The 22,351-nt window shown below is 38.3% G+C and overlaps 1 protein-coding gene and 1 non-coding gene across 2 annotated transcripts; both read left to right on the top strand.

Annotated features, from left to right (window-relative positions):
* Positions 1-5,148: 5,148 nt before the first annotated feature.
* On the top strand, positions 5,149-5,281 carry LOC125998475 (small nucleolar RNA SNORA51). The gene has a single exon (XR_007492041.1). It is a non-coding gene; the product is annotated as a small nucleolar RNA SNORA51 (small nucleolar RNA).
* Positions 5,282-12,555: 7,274 nt separating this feature from the next.
* Positions 12,556-13,176, top strand: LOC125997964 (FUN14 domain-containing protein 2). The gene has a single exon (XM_049766152.1). It carries the CDS (start codon positions 12,596-12,598, stop codon positions 13,064-13,066), a length of 471 nt encoding a protein of 156 aa, XP_049622109.1. The 5' UTR covers positions 12,556-12,595; the 3' UTR covers positions 13,067-13,176.
* Positions 13,177-22,351: the final 9,175 nt, after the last annotated feature.

The following is a 22,351-nucleotide window of genomic DNA, read 5'->3' as shown; positions in this document are numbered from 1 at the left end:
AAAGGAAATGGAATGCCCAATATTTGGAGAACACTTGACTAGATATCTCAAGTCAGTCTATATATGGGTGTGAGTTTCTATACAGTGGTCTTCTCTCTGATTGCAAACTTAAACCATAAACAATCAATCTTTATGGTGTATATAGCCCCTCTTATATTACCCCTCCCCAACTCCAGAATCCCTCTTACTCCCTCATCCCCCAATTTTGATGTGTTATCTCTCATTGATTAACTCTTTACCCTCAATTCTTTTTTTTTTTAGGCCACACCCGTTAGATGCTCAGGGGTTACTCCTGGCTACGTGCTCAGAAATTGCCCCTGGCTTGGGGGGACCATATGGGACACCAGGGGATCGAACCGTGGTCCTTTCCTTGGCTAGCGCTTACAAGGCAGACACCTTACCTCTAGCGCCACCTCGCCGGCCCCTACCCTCAATTCTTAACTCGTTAGACAACAAGACCGACCTCCTGCTCCAACAAACCACCACCCAGCTCCTCAACGAAAAGACAACCTCTCAGTCGCCCATCTCATGACCTGGCAAGTAACTACAACCAACATGCCCGCTGACTCATGCTATGTGGCCTTTCTCACCTCCCTCAAACTGTGGACTATTGCATGGTAAAGGATTCAGCTCCAGAAAGACCCTCAGCACAAGGACACTACATCATTCCATAATGCTACAAATTATGTCTCAAACTCAAGACCAAGGTGTGTGATGAAAAAGTGCCTTGGAATTCACCCCCCGCAACAATATCTCAAAAGACCTAATTTGGAGGCCTATATTGTCTTTCTATGTTTAATATCTTTTTAATAATGCATCTTGAGAGGTTTATTCCTAAATATAAAGGTATCCTCCTACATCACTTGTTTTCTTCAATTACCTTTATTTTTTTAACCCAGTTTCATTTATTTGTTCTATTTTATATATATATACACACACACACACATTTTCTTTATCCTCACTAGTTTTGGTGCTGCTTGGTACGAAAATCAAGAAAAAGTCTTGCCGGGATAAAAGCCCAAATCAAAACCAAAGTACAGAGACCGTGTAGCCTGTTATCCCTACCCAGAATAAGCACCAGCAATACATATGACACCATACACTTTTGTATAGGCACAGTAAAAAAGGGGAAAACATAGATACAGTAACAAGATTTTATTTTGTAGAGATAAGAACTCATACTTTTTACAACACAGGAGTGCCTCCTACCCTGAACATGTGTCATGTGGAAACAACTCAGTCTCCATGAGATTGGAGAGTGCTAATCCAACCCTGAACCCCAGATTCATGACATAGAACTGATAAAGCTCCCTGCAACAAGACCAGGAATCAAACTCCACTGAGAAATTTCTAACACCACTCTGGCACCAACTTGCGCCAGTTCTGATATGACATCCCGACACGAGGAAACGACAACTTGATCAATGACCAGGTTGTCCTACCACATCACATAACAATAAGAGGAAAACAGAAGATGTATCGTCCTTTGATCTGTGCAAAAACCAAGAGTGCTAACTACAGAAAACTGACTTTGACAACCATGACTGGGCAGAACTTACCTTGGGATCAATAAGAAAAACCCTACCCTAGGCTGTAGCCTAGGACTCATGCAAAAATCAAGATCTCTAATCGTCAGACTCTGACAACAGAGACTGAGCAGAATTTTTGGAACCATGATATCCTAAGCTTTGGCTTAGGATCTGAGCAAAAACAAGGAACATTCATTACAGAAGACTGAACACAACAATGATGGAGCAGAACTTCTAGAACCATAAAGACTCTATCCTAGACCTTCTCCTATGACCTGCTCAAATGTCAAGATCCCTAGCTACAGTGACCTGATTTTATCATCCACAACTGAGAGAAAAGTTTTCTGGCACCACAAAACCATACTTGGGATGTGGTAATGAGCATGTAAAGAGCCAGTAGTTGGTCCCATGACAGTATGCTTCAAGGGTGGAGGAACCCTGAATCTCTCAGGCCAAGGGACTTCCTTTTCTTTCCCAATACTTACTGTGCCTATGCAAAAATAAAGAAAAGGGGGAGGCACAAAACCCTGCCACACCAGCATTTTCTTTAATTTTTGTTGTTGTTTTGTTTTGCTTTTATTTTCCTCCTCTTTTCTTTCTTCCACTTTTTTCTTTCATTTCACTCTTGTGGTTATTATTTGCTGAATTTTTTGTTGCTGGATGCATTCTTCTTCTTTTTATATTTTAATATACAAAATTACTTTATTTAAAATCATGTATTAGAGTTGACATAGGTGATCATAAGACATTTGTTTTTTTTTAATTTTTATTTTGATCATAATGGCTTACATATCTTTCACAGTAGTATTTTAGGTACATATTAACATTGAATCAGGGGAATACCCATTACCAAATTTGTCCTCCCTCCTCTTCCTCCTCCTTCTTCTTCTTTCTTCTTTCTTCTTTCTTCTTCTTTCTTTCTTCTTCTTCTTCTTCTTCTTCTTCTTCTTCTTCTTCTTCTTCTTCTTCCTCCTCCTCCTCCTCCTCCTCCTCCTCCTCCTCCTCCTGGCAGTTACTACCAATTTTTTCTTTTATTTTCTTTTTACCTAGTATAGAACCACATAACTTGAATCATCCAGCCTCATAAATTGAGGGGGGAAAAGGATGGTACTAGGACCAGACAGTAATATGAATATGTAGCAGAAATAAAAATAATGATAAGACTTGACCACCAAACCCAAAGTCAATGACAACAGAATCAATACCCAACCTACAACAAGCTGTAAAGTGGGGACCAGTTACACCAGTATTCTGGGGGGTAAAGGAGGGAGACATGGGATGCATGCCAGGCACAAGGGTGAAGGGAGGACAATACTGGTGGTGGGTATGCCCCTCATTCATTGTCACTATGTACCTTAAATATTACTGTGAAAGATTTGTACTTCACTTTGGCCACAATAAAAAAAAAAGGGAAAGTTAAAGAAGAGCACCAACCAATCCTAGACCTATCTTTTGATAACCACACCAGGACTCTTATCCTAGGTAAAAGCTCCACTTGGGGAAAGTTGGAAGAAAACTTATATAAATCAATTTGAAACAAAGAATAAGCTCACCTGTGCTCCCTGGGCCCATGTCCTTAGATCTTGCCTACTCATGTCTCCTGTATCTCCCCTTTTGACTCCTGTACTTTCCTACTTTTAAGCTGGGTTGTATACCAGGACTCTCTTCGTCTTGGGATAAGATTGTGTTCTCTCTTTAGCATGTTGCGTTACTCTCTTTTTTTAATCCTCTTTCCCCTTTCTCTGAATTCCCAAATAAAACCTGTTTTTACTTCGAAATTTTTTTTCCTACTCTTATAGATTGTTTGACTGGTATAGTATTTAAATTGAATGAACATATAAAAATACATTTATTTCATATGTAGGAATCCTCACAAAAAGATGAGATTCAGGGGTTCGAGGACAACACAAGGTCAGGGATATGTGGCTTGCATGTTTGATTTAATCTCTCCCTAAATTTTACTGAATTATAGCTATGCAGTACTGGTTGTGGTGACCATGTAGTCCTTGAGCATGGCAGGGGATGGTCTTAGTGGTTTCTGACACCTCCAGGTAGAGTATCAGCATAATTTTGGACCCTTGCATGAATCAACTGACTGTTGCCTGCCCTGTTCCATTCTAAAACAATAATAAAAAAAAGAGATTCAGAGAGGTGATCATATCAGCTTGTATTTATCTACTTAAAATTTTTTTTGACCCAGACCTGGCAGTACTCTGGGCTTACTCCTGGTCCTGTGGTCAGAAGTCACTCCTGGCTCTTCCTCAGGAATCACTCCTGCAGAATCTCTGATCCATGTGGGATGCCGTGGATTAAACCTGGGTCAGCTGCAATCGAGGCAGATATAATATCTGTTATACTGTCTCACTTGTCCAGCTTTTAATTTTTAAACTTTTATTTTTTTATTGATTGAGATACTGTGATTTACAATATTTTCCCTGGGTAATTATTCCAACACTAGATCATCACTAGAGTAACTACCTCCTTCCCCCAAAGATCCCCTTAAGTCCTCCAACTCGGTTTGAATGAGTTCTCTTGTTTGGTTGCCTTTGTGACTTCATTCAGCATTATAGCTTCATGCTCTATAGTTTCATCTATGTCACAGTAAATTTCATAATTTTATTCTATCTTAGAGCTGCATAGTAATCCCTTGTGTGTGTATACCAAAAATCCCTTTCTTTATCTTTCATTTTCATTTAATTCTTATTTTTATTACATTATTTAAACACTGTGGTTTACATAGTTGCTGATAATTCCTTTGCTTCTGCCATTTCATGTTCTAACACCAACCCCACCACTACTGTAAAATTCTTTACAACATGGTTCCCTTATTCCTACTTACTTCCAAGATTGTCCCCTTGACAGACACAAAACAATATACTTTATAGTGCTTGTTTACAGGTAGGTAGTGATTAAATTATAAAACTATAGTAAAAGAAAATTTTGGTGATTATATTTCATGTAAGTCATTAAGTAAATGTCTAAGCTATTTGTTGCTACTTGATCTTTCTGTTATGTTGAATTAACTGGGTTCCATCCTATTCAGGACATGCTTATTACTCATTGATCAGAAGCACCTTTGGATGGAAGCATTCTTTGGATTGGTGCCTTGGACCATCTGTTCTCCACCCCAGGGTGTGGTCTGGTGCTTGCTAATAAAGACCCAAAGACCTCAGGGGAAAACTACTTGCAGTTTCAGTTTTGTATCACTGAGCTGAGTTATCTGCTTCTTTGGAGTGGAAGGCTTGGGAGTTCCTGAACCTGTTTTTTCACCCTTTATCATGTGTAGATTATTTCCTGTGTTGGCATTTGCTTCCAGTTCTGCATCTCTCCAATGCCCTGGATTTTGGCATGAGGTTTTCATTTCACTGTTATTTGTTTTGTTTCTTAACATTTGGCGGCTTCCATTGCCCCTTTGACATCTAATTTGCCATATTTCTATTGTGGTTTCAATATTAAAAATTTGGATTGTTCCAAGATCTCTGATTCCAGATAATTAGGAATGTCTGACTGAGACAACTGCAACTGAGCAGATCTTCTGGAAACATAACAAAGACTCTATCCTAGGCTTCATACTAGGATTGGTGCAAAAACCAAGACCACAAAAGAAAAGAAAAGATAAGGCCTCCCAATGCTTACCACAGGCTGTGTTCTTTACACTGACTGTATAGAAAGAGGAGTACAGTAAATGCTCCCCATATACACCTCAAACCAGGCCCTTTATTTGGTCTGTATTGTGAATGGAAGGGACAAAAAAAGAACCAAGACCACCAACTACAGAAAACTGGTTAAAACAACAATGATGGAACAGAACTTCTACACCAGTAAAGAAAGACTCCATCCTTGGCTCCATCCTATGACCTGTGCAAATATTAAGATCTCTAGCTACAGAGGCCTGATTGTATAATCCACGATGGAGCGGACAGTTTCCAGACACCACAAGAGGACCTAGGGAAGAATAAAAGAACATGTACGGAGCCTGTAGTTATTCCCATGACAGTATACTTCAAGGGTGGAGAAACCCTGTATCTCTTAGACCAAGGGAATTTCCTTTCTAATCCCTCAATATTTACTGTGCCTATGCAAAAAAAAAAAAAAAAAAAAAAAAAGAAGCACAAAATAAATTTATTTGGTTTAGTTATTGTTGTTTGTTTTATTTTGTTTTTGTTTTTTTGTGCTTTGTTTTGTTTTTATTTCAGGAGCATGGTTATTGTGTGATTGTTGTCTTTATTGCTGTGGTGCTTTTCGGTTTTTTGTTTGATATTTTTTGTATTGTTATGTTTTTTCTTCCTTTTCCCCCTTTTCTCTCTTAAATTGATACATATAGCCTCTAGAAGGACTCCTTCCATTTTTTGCTTGTTTGATTTTTGCTCCATTTTATCTTTTTCCTTTCTTCAAACAGAACCACATAACTTGAACCATCTTGTTCCACCTCATAAATTAAGGGGGAAATAATTGAGGGTACCAAGACCAAACAGTCATATGAACATTAAGTAGAAATAAAAAATGATCAGACTTAAACATCAAACCCAAAGCCAATGACAACAGAATCAATACTCAATCTACAACAAGCTAGACACAGAGGGGACCACTTATAATAGTAGCCTGGGGGTAAAGGAGGGGATATGAGATGCATGTTGGGAACAGGGCTGGAGGGAGGACAACATTAGTGGTGGGAATGTGCCTGATTCAGTGTCACTATGTTCCTAAAATATTACTCTGAAAAATTTGCAATACACTTTGGTCAAAATAAAAATTATTATATAAAAAGTTTGGAGTTGTTGTGTGGCTATGTATATATCACAACTTTTTGACCCATTTATTTGTAGTTGGGCATTAGATTGTTTCCATATTGGATACCATATTAAATGCTGTGATGACCATAGGTCTGTATCTATCATTTTGTATTAGTATTCTTGTGTTTTGGGGATAGATATCAAAAAGTGCTATTGCTGGGTCATATGGGAGTTCTATTCATTTTTTTGGGAAAAATGTCCATATTGCTTTCCATGAAAATTGACAAAATAATATTCCCAATAACAATAAATGAGAGTTACATCAGAAAGATTTTATACTTATAAGACAAACAATAAGAGTTAAAAAGAAAAGGATTTTTAAATTTTAGCAGTAAATTGGTTAAATAGCAGCCTGGTTTAGGTATCATTCTTAGTTCTAATTCCCAAAGATTTGCTGGTTAGGATGAAAGACCTCACTTAAAGTATTCTGTTATTTACAAGGAATATTGATATGTATTAAGAGGACAAATAAAAGTTAGTGTTCTTCCCAGATAAATATTTTTAAGTTAGGGTCAGAGTAATAGGGTGCTTGCCTTGTACATGGCTGGTCTGGCTTTCATCTCTGGCATTCCATATGGTCCCCTGAGCACCACCAGGAGTAATTCCTGAATAAAAGAGACAGGAATAATGCCTGAGCACTGCCAGATGTGGCACAAGTCATCTATTTTTTTTTTTTTTTGTGGTTTTTGGGTCACACCCGGCAGCGCTCAGGGATTATTCCTGGCTCCAGGCTCAGAAATTGTTCCTGGCAGGCACGGGGGACCATATGGGACGCCGGGATTCGAACCGATGACCTCCTGCATGAAAGGCAAACGCCTTACCTCCATGCTATCTCTCCAGCCCCAAGTCATCTATTTTTAAGTACTTTAATTCAAAATAATCTTTGTCAAAAGGGGAGTGTGTTATCTCATTAATTTTTGCAGAGCTTGCTGGTTATTGTAAGGCAGGCTAGAAGAAAATAATAGTCAGAAAATAGCTAAAGTAATTTATAAAAAAATATTATGTAATCTCATAAAAAGTATTGTCAAAATAAAGCAGGAATGCAAGTACTAGATGCAAGGCTTTAAATTGAACTAAGTTAGGGAAGCCCCTAAAGGAAATGGCATTTGTGAGAGGACCTGAAGTGTGAGGATAGTGTCTTGCAGAAATTGAGTAGTGCAGACAGCTACTACAAGATTATTAAGGAGATATTGCCACTCTGGCACCAGCTTGTTCCAAGGTAGATTCATGTGACACCCTGGTGGTGTAGAAATAGCAACAACTTGATCTAAGGACAGGTTTTCCTACCTCGCCACCTAACAGTGAGATGAAATCAGAATACACTTCATGATATCCCAGCTTTCTCTTAGGATTTGGGCAAAAACCAAGATCTCTAATTACAGAAGATTGACTACAACAACCATAACTAAGCAGAACTTTTCCTGGGTTCATAAAGAAGGATCTTGGGGTTGGACAACTAACATACCTGGAACCTGTAATTGGTCTTATGACAGTATGCCTCATGGGTAGAGACATCTTGTATCTCTAGGTCAAGGGAATATATTTTTCTAATTTCCCAATGTTTACTGCACCTATGCAAAAAAAAAAAAAAAAGACAAACCCAAAACAGGCAAACAAAAAACCTTGCCACTTCAGCTTCCCTTTAAAATTTTATTTATATCTTCTAGATAAGGCCTCCTGATTTTTCATAGAACCTTAGAACATGAATCATTTTGTTTTGCCTCATATTTCTGTCTTTCTACAAATTGAGAAAAGAAAAAAAAAGTGGATGGAACCCAGGGGCCAAGTAGTCTCAGGTGCATTGAGCTGAACAAATAAAATGCTCAGAACTAAATACTCAAACAAAGAGATAGCATGGAGGTTAGGGCATTTGCCTTGCATGCAGAAGAACGGTGGTTTGAATCCCAGCATCCCATATGGTCCCGGAGCTTGCCAGGAGCAATTTCTGAGCGTAAAGCCAGTAGTAACCCCTGAGTGTGACCCCCCCAAAAACAAACAAACATAAAATAGAATCAAAAGACTCAAACTATAACAAGTTAAACACAAAATGGAACTGTTACACTGGTAGATGGGGCTAAAGGTGGAGGTATGGGATGCATGGTGGGAACTCTGGTGGAGGGAGGTCAATACTAGTGGTGAGAATGGTCCTAATTCACTGTTACCATATGTCTGAAAAACAACTGTGAAAGACTTGCAATTCACAATGGTTTTAATAAAAAATTTATAAAAAGAGTATTAAGGAGAGGATGCACTTTATATTTCAGTAGAAAAGTAAAAAGTGCCCCATGCTTAGAAAGTAAAGAGAAAGCTTAGAAATTAGAAATAAAAATCAGAGGTAGGAAAAAACTTGGATGGAGTGGTTATGCCAAGTCTACTATTTCCTTTCAGTCAGATAGACAATTATTCCTATGACTGAGAATGTTTTTTAGGGGGTGGGCACACGTGGTGATGCTCAGTGGCTACTTCTGGTTCTGTACTCAGGAATTATTCCTGGCAGTACTTGGTGAAGATTATGTGGAAGACCAGGTATTGAACTCAGGTTGCTGTATCCTATGTACTATGCCCTCTGTACTATGACTCCAATCCCTAAAGTCATTAGAAAATTTTGAGCAGACAAATAATATGTACCCATTTAATTAGATTCCTGTATTGCTTTGTTAAGAATAGCTAGAAATGGAGCAAGACCAAAAGCCTATTACAGAGGATTTTTGAAGCAATTAAGGAGCATTTAACAGTAATCCACTTCAGAGCTGCTGCTGGTGATGAAGGATATAAAAATATGCATGTAAGCTATTCACTTTATTAATAGGTAAAAAATTCCTTCAATTAAAATTTATGTTAGAGTCAGTTTTCATTTCTCTACAATCAATTCAATTCTCCTCCTACCATATTATTTTGAAGCAATATCATTTTGCATAGTTCCATTTTGAAATTCTTTTGAAATATACTGCTGAGACCCTAGACTCCTCAAAGCTTTGGTTTGCCATCTGTGCATTGTTGGCATCCCCAGAGATTTTGTTAGAAATGCAGATTCTCTGGACCCACCCTGCTTTGCTCAAACAGAAGAGGCATTTAAACAAACCTTCCCATAGTTTACTTTTACAGTAATGACTGAGAAGTGCCCTGTCTGTCTCTTGTTCTTCTGCCATTGTAGAGACTTTCTTTCTCTAGTGGCCGGTTCATCCTGCCCACTCATTCCCATTTAGTCTGTAAGATTGACCTGACCTCAGGCATCCTTCTCTGTAATTCTTCAACCTCCTTCCTTCACTTGCTCAGACATACCCTTCAGTTTTTTTTTTTTATGACAGATGTTGGTTTTGATAGGATTCTTTTAGATTTTGAACTTACAGTGTAGAGTTTGGCTGGTGGTACATATTCAGTCATTACCAAAGAGACTAAGATAGAAATCAGTCAGGTAGGACTTATGGGTCTACATGGTAGGATCCTGGATCTATCAGATCAAAATTCACCAGACAATGAACTATCAGTAAACACAGATGTATATGAGCTCTGATCTTTGGGTATAATGAAGCTGTTAATTCTCTTTTATCCTCCTTGCTGTGGGGAGGATTTTGACTTATAAACTATGTTCATAGCCAGAGGGGAAGTCTGAGTTTTCTACATTTACTTTTCTCACACAGCGGAAGAGATGTGGGGATTAGGATAACTTGGATTTCTTTTTAAGATTGTATATATATATTTTCTTTTAACTTTTCCATGACAACTTTATTTCCTAACTATAAAAAAGGACACAAAACATGCACAAAATATTCTTAATTTATTTGTAATATTGTTATTAAAGCAATTAATTTTTTATTCTTCTTTTTTTTTTTTTTACTACACCTAGTGGTGCTCAGAGTTTACTGCTGACTCTGTTCTCCTGGCTCTGTGCTCAGGGATCACTCCTGGCAGTGCTCAGGGGACTATGTGGGGTGCCAGGGATTGAACTCTAGGTCAGCTGCATACAATGCAAATACCCTACCCATGAGATTTGCTTTAGATAATTTTCTGCTATTTTTATGAAAAAACATAATACTACATAATACTATACAGTTCTAAGAATTTACACCATCTACTTCCCTCAGAACTCATTTCTTTCTTCTGCTTGAGCCACACTCACCCCATTTCTCTTGCATCTATTTTCATTTAGCCATCTCTACTCTAGTGAGGCTCTCCTTGCCCCCAATAACTTTTATTCTTTTAGTCTTTTTGTTTGGTGTTTTGAACTACAGACAACTGTGCTTAGGGCTTACTTCTGACTTTGTGTTCAGGCATCACTCCTGGCAGATCATAAGGAAATGTATAGATTGTTGGGGACTGAGACTGGGTTGGCAAGTGCCTTACCACTATACTATTTCTCTAGTCTCTCATTTTTTATTGTTTGCTCACTCATCTATGGGTTTTAAGAAAAATGAAAGACATTCTTGCAATAATAATTTTCAGCCACAAAAGAGAAAAAAGCTGGAAGTTACAGCTCACCTCATGAAGCTCACCGCAAACAGGGATGAGTTTAGTTAAAGAAATAACTACATTTTGAACTATCCTAATAATGAGAATGTACAAGGGAAATAGAAAGCCTGTCTAGAGTACAGGCGGGGGTTGGGTGGGGAGGAGGGAGATTTGGGACATTGGTGATGAGAATGTTGCACTAGTGATGGGTGGTGTTCTTTACATGACTGAAACCCAAACACAATCATGTATGTAATAAAGTTGGTTAAATAAAAAATAATTAAAAAAAAGAATTTAGATTTCTTTAGAGGTTGGACAGAGCCCTATGAAATAAACTAATTAAAAGAAAGGTATTATATATCTCCAAATGAGATGCAGGAGATTCTAATGTGGTGTTCCAGACCTTAATTTTTAAAATAGCTTGGCTTGGCCACTATTTAAAACTACAACCCAATTTCACATTTCCTCAAACCCATCACTTCTAGGTCCTCTTAGTCTATTATAGTCGGGTTTTCTTTTCTTTTTTAAACTTTATGTATTTATAATTGGTTTTTGGGCCACACCCAGCAGTGCTCAGGTGTTTTCTCCAGGCTCTGCACTCAGAAATCACCCCTGGCAGGCTGGGGGACCATATGTGATGCCAGAAATTGAACTGGGTCCCAAGTTTGCAAGGCAAACGCCTTACTACTGTGCTATCTCGTTGGCTCCTGATTTTCTTTTTCTTTTTTTTGGTTTTTGGTTTTTGGGTATCACTGCTCAAGAGTTACTCCTGGCTCTGCATTCCTAAGTCGCTCCTGGCAGGCTTGGGGGACCATATGAGATGCTGAGGATTGAATCTGAATCTGGTTTGGGTCAGCTGCATGCAAGGGAAATGCTCTACCAGTTTGATATCACTCCAACCCCTGATTTTCTTATTATAACTAGGATTCTCTAACATGCTGTAGAATATATGTGCAAATATATGTATATATATTCTCCTCTACTCCTCTTCTTTCTAGATGTAAACTCAAGAGTGAAGTGTTTTTGTTTTGTTTTGGGGGCTATACCTGGCAGTGCTCAGGGATTTTTTTCCTGCCCCAATACTCAGCAATCATTACTAGTGGTATTTAGGGAACCATCTGAAATGCTGGGGATCAAACCTGGTTGGGCCACATGCAAGGCAAGCACCCTACCCATTGTACTATTACCCTGGTCCCCGAGCAAAGAATCTTTATATCAGTGATAGACTTGAATAAATAAGTCAATAAATATCTGTTGAATGAATAATTAATTATTCCTAAATAGTAATGTACTGTGACATGCTTTTTTTGTGGACCTAGAATATACTGTCTTATATTTAGCCATATTCTGTATTTATCACTTCACATAAGTAAATATTCCTTGACCTGGCTAGATTTCTGAAAGATTTTAAGTTTTCAAGTAGTTCATATAAGCAACATACACTCAAGCATAAGTAATTATTGGAAGCAAGACTAGGGAAGAGTGTTCTGCACCAATTATATATAGTATATATAGTTGTCTAATAAATTATATATGCTTAATTATGTATAATATTTTGTTAATCACATCTGTTTAATAGAATGGGGTTGATTTTCTCATAGCTAATATTGGATATATTTATATATAGACTTAATATCAATCAATTCAATATATAAAGATTTCAAACAGATGTTAGATCTTTCTTAAAATATTAAAAAGAATGATAGAGGGGAGGGGCTTTGTGACGCAGTGTGACTATCCTCTTCCATTCACCTTGCCCTGGGAATGGAAACATCTTCCCCATGTATCGGGAGCTTCTCCTCCAGTTGCCCAGAGTCCTCCGACATGTCCTCGCGAGACCAGCTCACTGAAATGGCCGCCTCCAGTCAAGGGAATCTTGAGCCGCTGGACCTGACAGAACTTGCCAAAAAGCAGCCATGGTGGCGCCAACTGTTTGGACAAGAGAGGGGGCCTTCATCTGAGAAGTACAGTGTGGCGACCCAGCTGTTAATGGGAGGTGTCACTGGGTGGTGCACAGGTTTCATACTCCAGAAGGTTGGGAAGTTGGCGGCAACTGCTGTGGGAGGTGGATTCTTCCTCCTTCAGCTTGCAAATCATACTGGCTACATCAAGGTTGACTGGCAGCAAGTCGAGAAGGACATGAAGAAAGTCAAGGAACAGCTGAAGATCCGCAACAGCCATCAGTTACCCACGGAGGTAAAGAGTAAAGCAGAGGAGATGATGTCATTTGTGAAGAAGAACGTTCTTGTGACTGGTAGCTTCGTTGGAGGCTTTCTGCTTGGCATGGCATCTTAAGGAGGATGGCTTTGCCCAGCCCACCATATTCTTAACTCCATTCTAGGACATGACATTCTCCTCTTTTCCTGTACCTTCCTCCCCTTGGGCAGATCTGAATGGCTTTAACCAGCAGCCGTTGGGGACAGGCTCAGTGCACCCTGCGTGCATTTGGCAATGATGGGCAGAAGAGACAGTAGATACGACTAGCTAGCTGCCTTTTCCCGCACATTCCCCAATTTTGTCAACATTAGGTCAGTATCTGGCTCTCTCTTCACTGTGCTACTGACTGTGGACCGTGACTGGATGCTCAAAGGTTTCCAGTCAGTCTGGGTTGAAAGAACTAATGCACTTCAACATCTGTGCTACATGGAAAGCTACTGAATACATTGGGCTTTGAGCATGAAAGATTTTGGTATGTGGTGTTTTCTTTCTTTTACCTTACAAAAAGAGCTCATATCTGCTCTAATGATCTTGACAAATGATGATCAAATGATCATCTTGATGATCTTGGGCACCATACGTACTGCAGTGGGGAAGAGACTTTTGGTCTTGTCCTAAAGGAGCATATGTCCAGTTTGAGTATGTACTTAGTACAGGAGGCCCTTGGAGCCCTCAGCGATGCACACCCTTGGATGGGCAGATTCAAAATCATATATTGGCCTGAAGATACTTGACATGGCTGTTTCCTGCCATACATCATCAAGTAGCTCATGACCTTCTATGGGTTCATTTGGAAATAAAGGGTTTATTTGGGTGATGAGATAAGCCAATTGGTGTGGGAAAGAAGAAACTTTAGAATTTCTTTTTCGTGGAAAGGGTTTGTTTGAAGTTTGGAAATGTGAAGTATTCTTCACCTCTCATCCAAATATTGAGATTGTGTTTGCTCCTCTGTGCTAGTTATCTTTCTATATCCTGTTAGTATGGCATGTCACCATTTGAGCAAGAGTTTTGAAGTGATAGTATTCCAGGCATGCAGAACTGAGAGTGGTAGAACTAACAGTGTAAAATAAATTTACCCTGTCAAATGCAAAAAAAAAAAAAAATAAAAAAGATGATAGAGAAGTTGAGGTCATGAGTATCTGAGTTACATACTGAAATAGTATCCTTGCAGGGAGAAGCCATATACAATTTCCTGTTCCCTCCTATTCTGCTGTGTAGTAAGCCCTCTCTCCAGCTCTGTTAGAGGTCATCTGATGCCCATAGTTACTAAACATGTCTTTCAAGTCTCTGACAGTAGTTGGTCCTCCTCTGAAAACGAGAGTAAAATCAGTAGCTTCTCTGCTTCATGGCCTCTGTTCATGTTTTCATTGATAATTGGTTTATTGGTTGATAGTCAAATAATGGCACACTAAAATACTCATTTTCTCTTTTCAAATGAGGGTGGGGTGGGGAGGGCTGGAAATTATATAAAGAAAGGAGTGAAAACTTATGAATAAAAGTTTATTTTTCCACGATTACCTTCTTTATATTTCTTCTCTTGCTTTTTCTGCTGCTGACTATTATGACCACCTATGGCTTTCCTATCTACTTACCAGCATGGTTCATACATTCCAAAAGAAAGCAGAAACTTTGGGACCTGTAACTCACAGAGAAAAAAATGTCCAGTCTTGTCTATGCTCTTCTTTGGCCTTAATATTGTTTTTAATTACCATCTAGCTTATTATCTTGGGAGATAGTAACTGTTAAGAGTCTTATATTTGGCTGCAAATGAAGTCAGGAAAGGTTAGTACCTTTAATTTTCAAAAAATGAAGTTTTGAAAAAATGTCTAAAGTGTACATTTTTTTTTATTAGAATGAAGAAAAATTCTTGGAGGCCTGGAATATTGAATGCCTTAGAGAAGAATTTTGATTAAGAGGTCAGAGTGATAGCACAGTGGGTAGGGTTGCACAGCCTCGCACATGGCTGACTTGGGTTCAATCTTCAGCATCCCACTTGGTCCTCCAAGCCTGCCAGGAGTGATTCTGAGTGTGGAGCCATGAAATAACCCCTGAGTACTTCTGGGTGTGGTAAAAACAAAACAAAACAAAACAAAAATAAAGCAATTTTGAAAGTAGACAGATGAGAGAGTGTAAGATTTATGGCCAAAATAACTAAGGAACAATAGATGTCTATTGCTTTTGTGTGTGTATATATATATATATATATATATATATATATATATATATATATATATATGTGTGTGTGTGTGTGTGTGTGTGTGTGTGTGTGTGTCACCGAAACTCCACCATGCTAAAAACTGCTTCAAAACCTTTTACATATTTCAGCCCAAAGAAATTTTTGACAAATCTTGTTGGTGATAGAAAGATGGATTTACGGGGCCGGGCGGTGGCGCTAAAGGTAAGGTGCCTGCCTTGCCTGCGCTAATCTTGGACGGACCGCGGTTCGATCCCCCGGTGTCCCATATGGTCCCCCAAGCCAGGAGCAACTTCTGAGCACATAGCCAGGAGTAACCCCTGAGCATTCCCGGGTGTGGCCCAAAAACCAAAAAAAAAAAAAAAAAAAAAAAAAAGAAAGATGGATTTACATAACATAACTTAATTTATAAAGAGAATCTGAACATAAAATCAAGTCTTTAATTATCTATTTTAGAGTTAGAAGATAAATTTGGTATGAATGCATAAAATTACATCACTTAAATTTTTTTTTTTTTTTGGTTTTTGGGCCACACCCGGTGACGCTCAGGGGTTACTCCTGGCTATGCGCTCAGAAGTCGCTCCTGGCTTGGGGGACCATATGGGACGCCGGGGGATCGAACCGCGGTCCGTCCAAGGCTAGCGCAGGTAAGGCAGGCACCTTACCTCTAGCGCCACCGCCCGGCCCCCAGCACTTAAATTTTTAAGAAATTTGAGTGGGTCTGTATTCTTTCTGAGTAGCCCAGAAAATTACAAAAAGAATCAAAAGGGGAAAATACACTAGAAATAAGAACATTTAACTTTATGTGTAATCAGGAGAAATATGCTTGGTAATTCATCACTAACTCAAATAGAAATTTAGGAAAATCATTAGGAAGCATAATTAGCTATGCAGAAGGTTGAAACATTTGTAAAACCTCAGTTGTAAATGGTCATTTTTCCCCTTCATGGGATCTGAGTAAAAGCTTTATCAACCAATCCCCTAAGACTTTTCAGCTAGTCTGAACAAGAAATACTTGTATTTGTACTTTAGCAAAACTGACCTGGAGAGAAATGACCGACTTTGCAAGGCTAGCTTCTTATTTTCTGAAAGGCTTTCTGGAAGCCTGCCATTTATACTTTCTGGGCTTCATTTCTCCTTCAAAAAAAATGGGAGGAACTGAGTTTGTCACACGTTTGTCTTTACAACAACTCAAGGGTGTAAAGTAAAGTAAATGCAGAAAATTCAGTTACCCAGAGTCCTCTGCTGTGAATGATAGGCTAGTAGGCCTCTCTGGGCCAGTAATTTGTGCTTAGTTTCTTCTGCCTAGGGATGGAGTGTCTTATCCTCTAAACTCTATTGATAATATTTATTTGCTGTAGTTTGAACTGCACTTAATTGAATATGGAATTTATCAGACATGGGAACCTTGACCAGAGGACTCATTTCTAGGTCTGGCTGCTATGAGTCCTCTTCTCAAAGACTGCTGAGAATGGATGGAAAGTTTCTGCAACTTATTGATATGCTCACAGTCCCTTTTTGCTTACTTGTCTATGTCTGAGACAGTCTCGGTGGAAATTTGAGTAGGGGTAAGAGTTGGCAGATGTCTGCATTTATGGAATACTCTTTATTTTCTATTTTTTGAGTGATTATATACTTATCTGACCTTTGTGACTTGAATCACAGCTGAACGGAAAATTACCTTCCCATTGCTATATTAAGAGGAAACACATATTATCATGACCAGGATAGAATTTGGTATCTGTTTGGTATCTGTTTTTTAGATTCTATGAGCCTATTAGTAACAATGTAGATTACTTATGATATGGGGTAAGTAGACTTCTGTGGGCTATTCTACAGTATCTAACACTTTTTGTATAAGAATAATATGTACTCGGGGGCCGGAGAGATAGTATGGAGGTAAGGCATTTGCCTTGCATGTAGAAGGATGGTGGTTCGAATTCTGGCATCCCATATGGTCCCCCAAGCCTGCCAGGAGCAATTTCTGAGCTTAGAGCCAGGAGTAAACCCTGAGCACTGCCGAGTGTGACCCAACAACAAAAACAAACAAACAAAAAATAATGTGTCCTGGGTTCTGAAAAATGGTTATGAGAAGATAGGTAAAGTGAGCCAGTTTTTCAATGAAGACTGTAAGACTGGTGGGGAAACCATAATGGAGAGTTGAAAATGTAATCCTAATGGGAATCCACTAAGTGTTTGCATATTTAAGTCTCCTGGCTTTAAGTTTAATAGAACATTAAAAATGGAGATGTAATTGACATTTAACATTATATGAGTTTTAATTTATAGCATGCTTATTCAATTTTAATATGCACAAAATAATTATGATGTCTAGTTAATGTTTTTCTTCCTGGGGATCTTCTTCCTGGGCCTCTGGGACTCCAATGATTCTTAATGTTGTTTCTGTTGAGTTTATCAAAGACTTCTATTTTCATCTGTTCACATTCCTTGAGTACTCTTTCCGTTGTCTGATCATTTGCCTTAAGGTTCTTTTCCGATCTCTTCTGCTGTATGAAGTGTAGCCCAATCCCCCATTCTCCTTTGTGTAACCTTACCTACAAGAAAGACCCTCCCATTTCTGGGAGGGGTCTTGGGAAGGTTTGACCTCTGGGGCAAAAGGTGATTTGCATGGATGCAGAATGGAGAAAGGTAGCAGGAGGAGAGATGGCTAAAAGACAAGTTAGGATGCAGGGCTGAATAAGGATCCAGCATAAATGGTTATGATAGGCCACACATGTTGGCCAGGGCTTGGAATAAAGATGATCTACCTTGAAGCCTGCCTGTGAGTTTTCTACCCGCCACTCTCCTGACACAAATACTCGCCGTCTGGAGAAGTTGGAGCTACATGGCCTGGAACAGCACAGAAAGGCCCCTCCACCCATCCACCACCATCCAAGCCCATCCAAAGGGCCTCTCAATTATTTAATTCAGCATGGAGTTGTTCTGCAATTCATCTTCCAGTTCATTGATTCTATCCTTGGCTGCTGTTACCCTGTTGGAGAGGCTTTCCATTGATGTTTTCAGTTCAGCTACCATGTTTTACAGATCTGTTTGGAGTCTTCTTATTTCTAACTTTGTGTTCTGTTCAGCTAGAGCTATTTTTTCTTTGATTTACATTAGAATCTTCCATATTTCTATTCTAAAATCCTTACCTGAGAGATTAATCAGATGGTTGGTATTTTCTTTCTGGGTCATTAAAGCTATCATCTTCATTCTCTGTGCATGGTGTTTGCCTGCAAGATTTCTCCATTGTCATGCTTGTAGTGTGATTATTTTTCTGCATGTTATGATGGGGTTCATTAGTTAGAAAGACCACATGGCCGCGAAGCAAGGGAGGAGGATCACCTTTGTTCACATTCATGCTAATACTGGTTGCTTTGTTCTTTTTTGATGGGTGAAGCATAAATTTAAAAGAATCTTTAAAGATGAACGAAAAGGAAAATCTGGAAAAATAAAATTAGTTAAGATGAGGCTGCAGTGGGTCATAAAACTTACTCTAAAATTTTTTCTGAGAAAAGGAAAAGATAAGAAAAGAAAACATAAAAAGTGTTTTTTTTTTAAAATCAGTACTTTCTAATAAATAAAGCAGATTCAAAGTTGCAAGAAAACTGGTTGTTCTGAACTGTAATTGTGATATAGAAACATAATATCTGAAAGCCAGTAAGAGGATCTCACAATGACCTCAGTGGCTGAATTTACCTGTGCTGTAAGTGTGTGGCTGGCAGTTTAATCCCTATTGCCTCCACAAGTGCCAAGTTACAAAGTGTGTGATTGCTGACACATAGCCAGGTATGTGCAAGCACAAGACCATGTGACCTGCACATGAGATTTGGAATATTTTTCTATAAATAGTCAGTAAAAGGAAATTACAAAGGTATTTGTCATGGGACTCTCTAGTTCAGAAGAAGAAAACAAAAAAGAGACTGGAAGCCAGGATTGATGTAAGAGCAAGTGACTACCAGGAACAGAAATAAATCTTGGACTACCAAAAACTGCATCTAATAGGATCAGGAGCCATAAACTCCATGGGGATCATTTTCTTTTGTTCCCACCATAAATCACAGCATCACCATCCTCTTGTATCTAATATCATCCTTATGCTTTTTTGTAGTCCAAAGTCTTTGACCAATCTCCTTCAATAAGATTTCAATTTACCCAAAATATTCCTGCTTCAAAATTTCACTGTTTCTCCCTTCCCTTTCATTTTCCCTTCAAACATCTCACTTAATCAAAAGAATAATTACAACTATTTTAAAGCAACCCCTCAATTTTTTGAATGATCAGTTTTCCTCATTCTTATATCTATTTTTTGCATTCCCACCAGCAGTGAATGAAGGTCCTTGTATCCATGCTCACACTGTTTATTTTTATTCTTTTTGAGGTGTGTAAATCTCACAGGTATAAGGTGGTACCTCATTGTTGCGAGATAAATTCTGAATAAGAGAAAACTGAATAATAGAAGTACTCCAAGTTACATAAATTTTTATTTCTAGACAAAATAAGAAAAAATTTTTTTTGTTTTGGTTTTTGGGCCACACCCGGCGGTGCTCAGGGGTTACTCCTGGCTGTCTGCTCAGAAATAGCTCCTGGCAGACATGGGGGACCATATGGGACACCGGGATTCGAACCAATCACCTTTGGTCCTGGATCGGCTGCTTGCAAGGCAAATGCCACTGTGTTATCTCTCCGGGCCCAAAATAAGAAATTTTTATCTTTTTTTCTCAACAAAAGTAAATATGAGAGTCTTAAGATACAACTAAAAGGTCTGGAGTGAATGCTTTGTATTGGATCTTTGATTTGATATACCTTACCACATGATCTCCCAAGCACCACCAGGAATGACCCTCTAAGCCAAGATTATCTCCTGAATATTGGAAAGTGTGGCCCAAAATAAAAATAAAAACAGACTTATTATTAGCTTAGTATTTTATGAAGTAATTTGCAAAATGTTCTTTGAAGGAGGACAATAATAGGGCTCTTGTCATGCATCTGGTTTACCTGGGTTAGATCTCTGATTTCCCATATGATCCCTTAAGCATGTCCAGAAGTAATTACTGAGTTCACGGCCAGTAATAATTCTCTATTTTGGGGCTGGCGAGGTGGTGCTAGAGTTAAGGTGTCTGCCTTGCAAGCGCTAACCAAGGAAGGACAGCGGTTCAATCCCCCGGCGTCCCAAATGGTCCCCCCAAGCCAGGGACAATTTCTGAGAGCTTAGCCAGGAGTAAACCCTGAGCATCAAACGGGTGTGGCCGAAAAACCAAAAAAAAAAAAAATTCCCGATTTTGTCAGGTATGGCCTTTTCTCCCAAAAAGAATTCTTTGGTTTTCTATTTAGAAATAAATTTTAATTTAAAATATTTTCATTTTTTATATTTTAAGAAAGGAAAGGGAAGGAAAATATCTAAAATTTTAAATGTTAAGATAAAATTTTTGGAACCACAAATAAACAGAAAATGTCACATTTAGTTAACTGGATTAGCTTATTGTATGTAATGTGTAATTCTATTTCTTCTTGAGAACTTAGTAGATGAGTAGCAGCAAAATAGCAATAATATAAAACTGTCACTTGGTGGAGCTAGAATACTGTTCAATTTCTGTGTAGTCTTTCAGTAAATTTTTTGGAAAAATGGGTTAATAACAATATTAAAATTAATATCTTTAATTTTCAAATAGTGGGGCATATAGCCTTTGAATACACCTATTCTTTGACTTTCTTCACTATTGTACTGAAATTTAAGTAGGTTACAATGAAGAAAAACTTTCTGGGGTAAAGTTGTTTGGCTAGTTGCTGCTAATAAATTAGAGTCTTTTCATTAAATTGAGTTTAGCACTGTTCCTCCACTCATGAATCAGTTAAATGGGCATATACTCTATTGATTCAATGACACCTTACCACATTCTCTATGGCACGTAATGACCCTTAATCCAGTTATTATGGTCATTAGTGTTATTGTGTTTATTATCAAGAATCAAGAAAGATGTATAGTTTATGGCACCTAGAACAAAAACTGCCCAGTAGATCTCAAACAAGTGTTTTTTAAAAATAATTTTTATTGTGACCAAAAGTGAATAACAAATCTTTCACAGTAATATTTAAGGTACATAGTGACAATGAATCAGGGCCATTCCCACCACCAGGGTTGTCTTTCCTCCACCCCCTTTCCCAGCATGTATCCCATATCTTCCTCCTTTGCCCCCTGGAGTACTAGTGTAACTGTATACCTTGTTGTATATAGGGTTGTTGTAGATTCTGTTGTTGTTGGTTTTGGGTTTGGTGTTTAAGTCTGATCATTTTTTATTTCCACTTAATGTTAAAACAAGTGTTTTTGTTAGACACCAGCCTTTAGTATTCTTGGTATGAAGAGTTTAGAGTCATTTCAAATATTATTCAATAATGTTTGCAGCAAGGAAGGCTTGCTGTACTTCCACAAGTTCTGACATCCACTCCTACAAACCATCAGTGTCAATATCATCAACTGACCTCCACAGATTCTCAAAGTTTTGTACCACATAACTCTGTAAGAGGCAGCATGACAGCTCCATAATTTTGATTATATTTACCAGTAGGAATACATCAAGTTAGTTGTGAAATTATCATAGAAGTCACCAAAGTTCAGCAAACAAAACCAAGAACAGAATGCTCAAATAGCAATATACAGCTTAGTAGACCTTTAGACAATGATATAATGACTCCATTATGAGATATGATAATTTTCACAAAAATTTTTTAATGGTTTCCCCCCCACAATAATTTTATTACCTTTTAGTTGTATCAAGCATTATTAAGTAAATTATTCATACATACCAAGGGACAGGCTTTGAAAAGTTTGGGAAACTGGTAATGGGGGGGGGATTGATGCATGAATATTAAATGCCAGAAAATGAGCAAGTCTCTGTAAACCACAGTGCTTAAAATAAAGAACTTTATTAAAAATACTAGTTAATGCCTGTAGCTAAACACAGAGCACAACCCTCCCTTTCCTTAATCCTCTAAACACATAAAGTGTACACCCTGTTTTTTCTTAAACACACAGAGCTCACATCCTACTTTGCCCTAAACTGATTGGCTGAGGCACATTATAAGTATACCACTATCACCTAAAACAATCAAATTATCTCCCTGAAATTGCTCTCAGATAGTTTGAATCTTTAAATGCTCTTTGCTAAGCA

This window comes from Suncus etruscus, chromosome 20 (assembly GCF_024139225.1).
Source record: "Suncus etruscus isolate mSunEtr1 chromosome 20, mSunEtr1.pri.cur, whole genome shotgun sequence".
Classification (NCBI taxonomy): Eukaryota; Metazoa; Chordata; class Mammalia; order Eulipotyphla; family Soricidae; genus Suncus; species Suncus etruscus.
This window is presented reverse-complemented; position numbering and strand designations above follow the sequence as displayed.

What these genes read in the sequence shown, in the direction of transcription:
- LOC125997964 (XM_049766152.1), top strand. Translation starts at nt 12,596, where the DNA reads ATGTCCTCGCGAGACCAGCTCACTGAAATGGCCGCCTCCAGTCAAGGG.